Here is a 10,180-nt window from a genome sequence, read left to right as displayed (position 1 = left end):
TACCCATAGTGTGCACTATGTTTTTAGTCCTCCTTTGCCGTTGTGCCGTAGCCGCATTTACATATAGCGCGGTTCATGCATCCTATGGTAAACCTATCAACCTCATTTCGTCTATTAAATCTATCAGAAATTCATTCGTCCCCCTTCTCTCCACCTTTATCGTTTCGCATGTAATGTTCATTTCAATCACTCTTCTTTTCGCGCTAGTTTTGGTTTTCTCAGTCCAAATTCTTCAAGCTCTCGGATTCATTGAACTCAAATATGATTTCAATCACTTGTTGTTTTTTGCTATTTTCGCGTTGGCTGTGCTCGAACCTTTTCTGCTCTGGCTGCAGGTAAATTGGTTTTTAGCTTATGTTGTGGCACTGGTTGAGTCCAAATGGGGTTTCGAAACACTGAGGAGAATCTCCTATTTGGTAAAGGGAAAAAGACCGATAGTTATGTCGATGATGGTATTATACGGGTTTATGATGGGATTCATGATGGTTGGCGGTTCAATAATTTTTGTCATAGCGGGTGCAGCGAAGGGTAATCAGTTGATCACGAGCTTCGGGGTGATGTTCCAAATTATGCAGAGTTCATTGATGGGATATGTGATGATGAATCAGTATCTTGTGGGGAACGTGGTTTTGTATATGTATTACAAGGATTTGAATGGAGAAAATTTGCCCTCCGAGATCAGAGATGTGCTTGCTAGCAAGTATATATCTCTGCCATTGGATTTGGATGATGAGAATAATCATGGTATTGTGCAACTTGTTTAATTTATTTTAGAAATCATACTTTATAAAATTTGGTTTGTTTTTCATACAAAAGATTAAAAGTGTGTGGTACTTAGAGTGTGTTTGGTATGAAGGAAAATGTGTTGTTTTTTTTTTCTTTAAAAAAAAATAAGTGAGTTTCTTACTTTTTTTTCTAGTGTTTGGTGTGTAAGTAAAGAATATTAACCCAAGAACATATAATTATTTTTAATCTATTATGATCGAGTTTTCTTAATCATCATACTACCGGCTAAAACAACAATATCAACATATCCAGTGTGATCCCACAAGTGGGGTATGGGGAGCGTAGGATGTAAGCAGACCTTACTTCTGCCTTTGTGAGGCAAAGGGCTATTTTCGAAAGACCCTCGGCTCAAAGAAAGGAAAAGAGAGGGAAAGAAGAGAAAAGAAAGTGAAAGGAACAGAAGTGTACTTCGAAGCAGGTACAAAAAGTATAGCAGTAAAATAGCAACATACCTCACAAATGTTTCAGCAAATGTTAATGCACATCGAAGAGTAAGAAACTATGTGAGTACTAAATAATATTGCTAATAACAAGCCAAGAGGCAAAACAAATGAAGCAATAAATAGTAATATACATCGAAGCATAAGAGTCTACACAATAATTGAATCCCGCTACCTACTAACCTTCTATCCTAGTTCTCGACCTCCATACCTTTCTATCTAAGATCATGTCCTCAGTTAGCTGAAGTTGTGCCATGTCTTGTCTAATCACCTCCCTCAACTTCTAAAATAATGTATTATTGACATCTTAGAAGACATTTTTTATTTAGTTAATTAGGTGCCCCTAACGGCTAAACTAGGGCAATTCAAATTTGCATAGATCAATCCTTGGAATGAAAGAAAGACACTCAAGAATTTATATAGTGCTTTTAGGTCTGTATTTAGCTTCAACAAGCATTAGGATTCATTATGTGTTGACGCTCCATAAATGATCGTTGTATAAAATGTATCTATGTTCTTTGCTCAGTTTAACAACATAGAGTTGTGGTGAAGTGGTAAATATTCTATCATCTTTAATCGTATATTCTGACTTTTAGCTTTGGATATGAAGTTGTTTAATATGGACTTCCCGGCGTGAATCCGAAATTAGTCGATCTTCAATGCGAATACCGCATAACAGGTGAAAAAACAAGAAGTCAAATTGACTAGTAATGTTGGTTCGTAAAGCAGCTTCAACCCCATTCTGTGCACTTTCTTTTCTTTTCAGATTATGTATCCAGACTATGTATTTGGTCTATCTTAGATGTTCCTTCACAGTATGTATTTGTGTTTGGGCTACATTGTCAGACATTGTAATTATTTTAGAATTTCGCTGCTTTGAGTGTTTCTTTCATACATGTACGCTCACGGATTTGTTTCAGACTATTTTGATGTTTTCATTGGATTATCGTGATGGTTTACCTAGCAAATAGTAGCTCGCTAGGTATCAGTCGTGGCTAGAGACTTTGGGTCGTGACAGTAATAAATGTTTTAACGTAATATAACATGTACTTTCATACTTTTTACATATCAATACAACGATGGTACATTTACATTCATTATTCAACAGCAGGAAAAAAAAGCAAAACTATTTGGCTCACACGATCTCTTCAATTAATACGTACCCCACATTAATCTTTCTATGAAGACAAACCAAAGTTTACACAATATCTAGAGAAATTAAACTGATTACTACACAATAGCATGATTGTTCTTCTCATCGTCCGAGGGCAGATATACGTATTCAAAAGGCACTTTTTCGCCTTTCAAGTCCTTGCAATACATATACAATACCACATTCAATACAAGAAACTGATTCATTGCCAAAGATCCTAGCACCGAACACTGAACAGTTTGCGAGATCACTGAAAAACTCTTCCATTTATCACCCTTCATTTCACCCAAAAGAACAAAAAGGACGTTAGTGCCAATCACCATTCCTCCTATAGTAAGCCCGTAAAACAAATGTGTCCAAAAAGCTATCCATCTCATCCCCTTCACCAAATTCGCACTTCTCCTCAGTGTTTCGTAACCACATTTGGATTCAACCACTGCTATCACATAAGCTAATGACCAGTTTACCCGTAGCCATAACATAATCGGTACGAGCACAAGAATGACAGGGAAAAAAAAGTGATTCGAGTCGTATTTGAGTTCAATTAATCCAAGATTTTGAAGAATTTGGAGTAAAAAGACTAAGACAAGGACGAATACGAGCGTGATTGAAATGAAAATGGTATGCGAAACGATAAAGGTAGAGAGAAGGGGGAAGAAGGAATTTTTGATAGATTTAAATGACGAAACAAGGCTGATAGGTCTACCATGGTATGCTTGAACCGCGCTATATGTAGTTGTGGCTAGAGCACAGAGGAAAAAGAGGACCACAAACAGAATGTACACTATGGATAAAATAACTTCGAAACTGGATATTAGGAAAAAGTGGGAAAATTGAGGTTGAATGGAACTGGTGAAATTATAATCGGGATGAAAGAGGGCGAGGTGGAAAGAAGGATATACGACGAGAGTGAAAAAGATAGGCAAGAGGAAAAGGCTCGAAAGGGCATAGAAATGGAGAGAGTGAGATCTGATTATGCGCGCGGTTGATTCAAGGATCTCTCTCCATAGGCTACCATTTTCTGTAGCAGCAAACGACATTGGAGTTGGATGATGAGCAAAGATCAATGAAGACTAAGATGAATGCTGGTGAAATGAAAAATGAAAGAAACAGTTTGAGATATTAGTTCTTATTAGCCCTATCTTTGACTATTTGTAGTATTAGCTGTATTGGCTCAAGAAACATTCAAATGCATAATTTTCAACAGGGGCATTGAAAGTTGCTCCAGTTGTAATTTGACCAAGACCAAGTCGTGATATTAATATTTGGTCGCACTCCAAGGGTACCGTAGTGAAATGTTGTAATTATTTTATCAATGTTGTAATTATTTTATCTTTAATCGGAAATAAGGAAAGTAAATATAATATTATAACTACAAGGAAGATTAGCATATGAAGGCAAAATCGGCAAAGGAGTCTACGAAATTATTGCTTTTTTTGTCTTATTGAGTCACCAAAAGGCTGAAGACTAGTACCAAGAATTAGTGACGGAGTCAGGATTTTCATCTAGGAGGTTCAAAAATATGAAGAAATAAATAAACGAAGAAGCCAAGGTGGTTCAACATCTACTATATATACACATAAAAATTTTTTTTTTAACCTTATATATATACTATAATTTTTCGCCGAGAGGGTCCGGATGAACCTTCTGGAGCCTACCTAGCTCCGTGCCAAGAACATCAACACGAGAAATGGACATAAATTCATAATTTAAATAGAATTCAAACCTAACTTCTGTTGATATGATCGTCATGATACCTCAATCTAATTACTAAAGTAATACTATACTGTTGGCGTTTCAAAACTCCACGGAAGGAAAATATTTGCATAGATCATCATCCTTAGAAAGAAACACTAGATCATCATCCTTAGAAAGAAACACACTCAAAGACTACGTCTTTATTTAGCTTAAAGAAGCATTAGAATTCATTATTTTTCTGGTCGGGCTCCACAAATAATTGTCAAATTAAATTCCATAGTATATATCTATGTTCTTTGTTCACGAGTAAAAAATCAAACTAACTTGTACATATGCTTTGACGTTATGTGAAAAGGAAATCCCAACCCCTCCACCTCCCCTATCAATGGCGGAGTTAAAAGGGAGCCGAAGTGATTCGATTGAATCTCTTTCGAGTAAATTACACGAATAAAATACTATATATATATATATTATACAAGTCGTTCATAGAAAAAATAATAATTTAATGACAGAGGAATTAAAAACTTGTCATAGATTAAAAGTTCAAATCATAGAGTGTGACGCTCTACTAATTTTTTGAATCAACTTTATGAATTTATGACTCCGCAAAAGATTTGACTTAATTACATATAATGATAACTCAAAAAAAAAATTATTATCACGGTAATATAACATGTTATAATAGATTATCTATTTACTCTGTAACTAGTTCCTAATTATGAACAATCATTTATAGTTATCTTAAAAATGATATGATAGTTTAAGGAAAAAATATATTGCACTAGGACTGGGAGGCGCATAATAATGCAAATAACATGTTAAACAAGCTAAATCAATAGTGGGAAATTCTTAGATAAGTTATTTTTTTTTTAAAAAAAAAAACATTACCTTGAAACTTCAGTTTTATAATATCGAGACCAAACATTAATATAAGAGTTAATGATCAAAAAAACACCTGAACTATCACTTTTTCACGAGTTTCACACTCCAATTATCAAATATTCCCTTTTTCTATCTAAACTATCACTATCTATATATGTTGGACCTATTCCACCTCATCCTGATTAGTTTTACGCATATTATGAAGTTTCTGAATTCATTATTTGTACTGGGCTTGGCCCACATTGTATTATTGTACTAGTCCGAATATTGGGTCCACATATAAAAAGGATAGGCCCATTTCTTATGTAATCAGATTTTGCTATTCACTTAATAAGAAATTTCTCTCTCTAATTTTCCCCAAAATCGATTTCGTATTTCTTCATTATTAACCGATAATTCCGCTGCTAACCTCTGGAGGAAAGAGCCTGGGACAGTTTAGCATACCACTGCCTGGAGGCCTGCCGCAAACCATAAAGGGATTTTTGTAACTTGCAAACCAATGTGGAGGAGGAAGAAGGGGGGGGTATAACCAGGTGGTAATTTCATAAACACCTCTTCTCATGGTATTTTCTTCAACAATGCTGCTGATCTCTCTTTGGTGCCACTTCTTGTAATGATGTTGACCGGGCATCCGTCCCGATTCTGAGGAGAGATCTGTCACTGGTTATTGTGTGCTTCTTGGTGGCAGTCTTATTGGTTGGAAAGCGAAGAAACAACAGGTTGTTTCCATGTCTTCAGCTGAGGCTGAATACAGAGCCATGAGCAGGGCTGCTGCTGATCTTACTTGGTTGTCTCGGCTCCTTGGTGATTTGGGTGTTTCTTGTTCTTCTCCTATTCCTCTTTCTTTGTGACAGCCAGGCTGCTATACATATTGCTAAAAATCCTGTTTTCCATGAACGGACTAAACATATTGAGCTTGATTGTCATTTCGTTAGGTCCAAGCTTACTGAGGGTCTGCTTTCTTTACATCACACTTCCTCATCTACACAGCTAGCTGACCTTTTCACCAAGTCCCTCCCAGGTGCTGCTCACCATGCTTTTCTTCACAAGTTAGGAGTGCTATCCCCCTCCAACTTGAGGGGGGGTGTTGGACCTATTCCACCTCATCCTGATTAGTTATACGCATATTATGAAGTTTCTGAATTCATTATTTGTACTGGGCTTGGCCCACATTGTATTATTGTACTAGTCCGAATATTGGGTCCACATATAAAAAGGATAGGCCCATTTCTTATGTAATCAGATTTTGCTATTCACTTAATAAGAAATTTCTCTCTCTAATTTTCCCCAAAATCGATTTCGTATTTCTTCATTATTAACCGATAATTCCGCTGCTAACAATATATTAAAACACACCTCAACTATCAGACGTGTTTTTATCATTATCTCTTAATATAACGACTACGTGAAATCAGGAGCGGTCCTATGTGGTTTCAAGTGGGTTCATATGAACCCACTTCGTTGAAAAATAACATTGTATATACATGTATATTTAATTTGTTTTTAAAAAATATATATGTATATACAGTGTTATTTATATATTTCTTATATATTGAACCCACTTGGTAAAAATTTTAGATCCGCCACTGCGTGAAATGAAGAAACTTTCAGTGTCATTGTTGAAGACAATTACTCCTATTTTAATACTACTCTATTTGTTTAGCTTATAGTTAGTCAAAAATGAAAAGGCATGCTATGAACCACAAAAGTTGCATAATAAGTCAAAAGGGGATAATATCTCTATTCTGTTTCCTTCATTTTCCCAAATTTCAGAGTGATCATCTTCTTCATCATCATTATTGTTCATCATCATTCATATCTGATGTCTTCTTCTACAGAAAATCTTAGCACTTGGAGAGAGATCCTTAAGTCAACCGTGCTCTTAATCAAATCTCACTCTTACCATTTCTATGCACTTTCAATCCTCTTTCTTTTGCCTATCTTTTTAACTCTAGTTATATATCCTTGTTTCCACCTCGCCCTCTTTCATCCCGATTATCATTTCACTAGTTTCACTAAACTTCAACCCCATATATCGCTTTCCAGCTTTAAAATTGTTATACCCTTGATCGTTGGTAGGTAGCCAAAATTATCCCGAGATTATAATTTATCTCATCTTTTAGATGGTATAAAATAATCCCGGGATAAGTGGGATAAGAAGGGATATCCCATCCTTGGGATTATGCTTTATTTTGTACCGTGTTTGGTAGGAGGTATAAATTTATCTATATCTCCTATCAAACACTGTACAAAAAATTAGCGCTGGGATATCCCAACCTATACCATGCATCAAACGACCCCTTAGTGATCGTTTGGTAAGTAGTCAAAATTATCCCGGGATTACTAATTTATCCCATCTCTTGGGATTATTTTATACCATCTAAAAGATGGTATAAAATAATCCCGGGATAAGTGGGATAAGAAGGGATATCCCATCCTTGGGATTACGCTTCATTTTGTACCTTGTTTGATAGGAGGTATAAATTTATCTATACCTCCTACCAAACACTGTACAAAAAATTAGCGCTGGGATATCCCAGCCTATACCATGCACCAAACGACCCCTGTATACACTCTATTCACAGTCCTGTTAGCCGTAGCCACAATTACATATAGCGCGGTTCATGCATACCATGATAGACCTATAAACCTTGTTTCGTCTATTAAATCTATCAGAAATTCCTTCTTCCCACTTATCTCCACCTTTATCGTTTCGCAAACCATTTTCATTTCAATCATTCTTTTTTCCTCCCTTGTCTTTATTTTTCAAGTCCAAGTTCTTGAATCTTTCAGATTACTTGAACTCAAATATGGCGAGAAGGACTCGAATAACTTCTTGTTTTTGGTTATTATCGGGTTGATCATGCTCGTAACACTTCTGATATGGCTACAGGTAAACTGGTCTCTAGGTTATGTGATAGCAGTTGTTGAATCAAAGTGTCGTTTCGAAACACTGAGGAGAAGTGCTTATTTAGTAAAAGGGAAGAGATGGGTAGCTTTGTTAATGATGCTTTTATATGGACTTGTAATATGGGATTAATGGTGGTATGTGGTTCAATGTTTTAGTCATAGTCGGTGCAGCTAAGGGTGAAACTGGACAACATCCTGGTCCATTTGCCAAATTCCTAGAAAAACGTGGCATATGTGCTCAATACACAATGCCTGGCACGCCATAACAAAATGGTGTAGCAGAAAGGCATAATCGTACATTAATGGATATGGTTAGGAGTATGTTAAGTAATTCATCTTTACTCATTTCGTTGTGAAAGTACACTTTAAGAACTGTCGTTTATTTGCTAAATAGGGTTCCTAGTAAAGCAGTTTCAAAGACACCTTTTGAACTGTGGACTGGTAGGAAACCTAGTTTGCGGCACCTGCATGTTTGGGGTTGCCCGACAGAAGTTAGAGTTTATAACCCACAAGAAAAGAAACTGGATTCAAGAACAATCAGTGGTTTCTTCATTGGTTATGCAGAAAAATCAAAAGGGTATAGATTTTACTGTCCTAATCATAGTATGAGAATAGTTAAAACTGGAAATGCTAGGTTCATTGAGAATGGTGAAGTTAGTGGGAGTGAAGTACCGCGTAATCTGGAAATTAAAGATGTTAGGGTGCAAATTCCTCTACCCTGCACTTCTTATAAAATTGTTGTTCCTGATGTATGACCCCCATAACTCATATTAGTTGATTTATTCAAACAACAAATGATGTTGGATTTAGCATATGTGCACATTATGATTGAAATTTTATTAAACCGTTAAGTGAATAATGTTACGTGTGCCAAGTGGGAGAATGTTAATTTTTATGGCCCACGTATATTAGTTCATGGCCCACATTTAATATTATTTTTTGGTTTAATAAATAATTGTTAAATCCTAATTTTATAATAACTCCCATTACCCACTTTGATGAGGAGTGAGAAATAACCGCTTGGTCCCTCTCTCTGCCTATTAAAGGGAATTACCTACCCCATCTACGGTATTCTGAATAGAACGCATAAGGTAAAGAGAGAGAAAAGAAAAACTTATTAAGTCAAGAACTGAAGATCAAGTTCTTTCGCTTCGATTCAAGTCAAGAATACTATATGGCCGATTCTGATATGTTTTCTTGACTGAATTATCGTTGTTGTAAGTTTATGTGAAAATCATGAAGTTCCACGTTCCTGAATAATTGATAGAATTTCAAGTTAGATTGTTTATGTTTTAAGGTCTATGATTTGTGAAAATCCTTACAATTGAGTCACCAAAGGCTGAAGGCTAGTACCAAGAACATCAACACGAGAAATGGACATAAATTCATAATTTAAATAGAATTCAAACCTAACTTCTCTCGATCGTCATGATACCTCAATCTAATTACTAAAGTAATACTATATCGTTGGCGTTTCAAAACTCCACGGAAGGAAAATATTTGCATAGATCATCATCCTCGGAAAGAAAGAAACACACTCAAAAGTCTACGTCTTTATTTATCCTAAAGAAGCATTAGAATTCATTATTTTAATTGTCGGGCTCCACAAATAATTGTCAAATTAAATTCCATAATATATATCTATGTTCTTTGTTCACTAGTAAAAAATCAAACTAACTTGTACGTATGCTTTGACGATATGTGAAAAGGAAATCCCAACCCCTCCACCTCCACTATCAATGGCGGAGATAAAAGGGAGCCGAAGTGATTCGATTGAATCTCTTTCGAGGAAATTACACTAATAAATACTATATATATATATATATATATATATATATTTTTACTTTTTTTATTATACAAGTCGTTCATAGAAAAAAAATTAATTTAATGACAAAGGAATTAAAAAAATTGTCTTAGATTACACTCTACTAATTTTTTGAATCAACTTTATGAATTTATGACTCCGCAAAAAATTTGACTTACATATAAAGATAACTCAAAAAAAAAAAAAAATTTATTATCACTGTAATATAACATGTTATAATAGATTATCTATTTACTCTGGAACTAGTTCCTAATTATGAACAATCATTTATAGTTATCTTAAAAATGATACGATAGTTTAAGGAAACAATATATTGCACTAGGACTGGCAGGCGTATAATAATGCAAATAACATGTTAAACAAGTTAAATCAATAGCGGGAAATTCTTAACATCCTCAGTATAGATAAGTTAATTTTTCCTTAGAAAAACATTACCTTGAAACTTCAGTTTTATAATATCGAGACCAAACATTAATATAAGAGTTA

General features: G+C 35.1%; 2 protein-coding genes across 2 annotated transcripts; one reads left to right on the top strand and one right to left on the bottom strand.

The window, feature by feature from the left end:
• Positions 1–800, top strand: LOC132066815 (uncharacterized). The gene has a single exon (XM_059460018.1). The coding sequence runs from the start codon at positions 18–20 to the stop codon at positions 762–764; it is 747 nt and encodes a 248-aa protein (XP_059316001.1). The 5' UTR covers positions 1–17; the 3' UTR covers positions 765–800.
• A 1,656-nt stretch (positions 801–2,456) lies between these two features.
• LOC132066238 (uncharacterized) lies at positions 2,457–2,861 on the bottom strand. The gene has a single exon (XM_059459588.1). The coding sequence runs from the start codon at positions 2,859–2,861 to the stop codon at positions 2,457–2,459; it is 405 nt and encodes a 134-aa protein (XP_059315571.1).
• Between the last annotated feature and the right edge of the window lie 7,319 nt (positions 2,862–10,180).

The sequence above is a fragment of the Lycium ferocissimum genome, chromosome 8 (genome assembly GCF_029784015.1).
Source record: "Lycium ferocissimum isolate CSIRO_LF1 chromosome 8, AGI_CSIRO_Lferr_CH_V1, whole genome shotgun sequence".
Lineage (NCBI taxonomy): Eukaryota > Viridiplantae > Streptophyta > Magnoliopsida > Solanales > Solanaceae > Lycium > Lycium ferocissimum.
The sequence above is the reverse complement of the archived record's forward strand: the minus strand, read 5'-3'. Positions and strand labels throughout refer to the sequence as shown.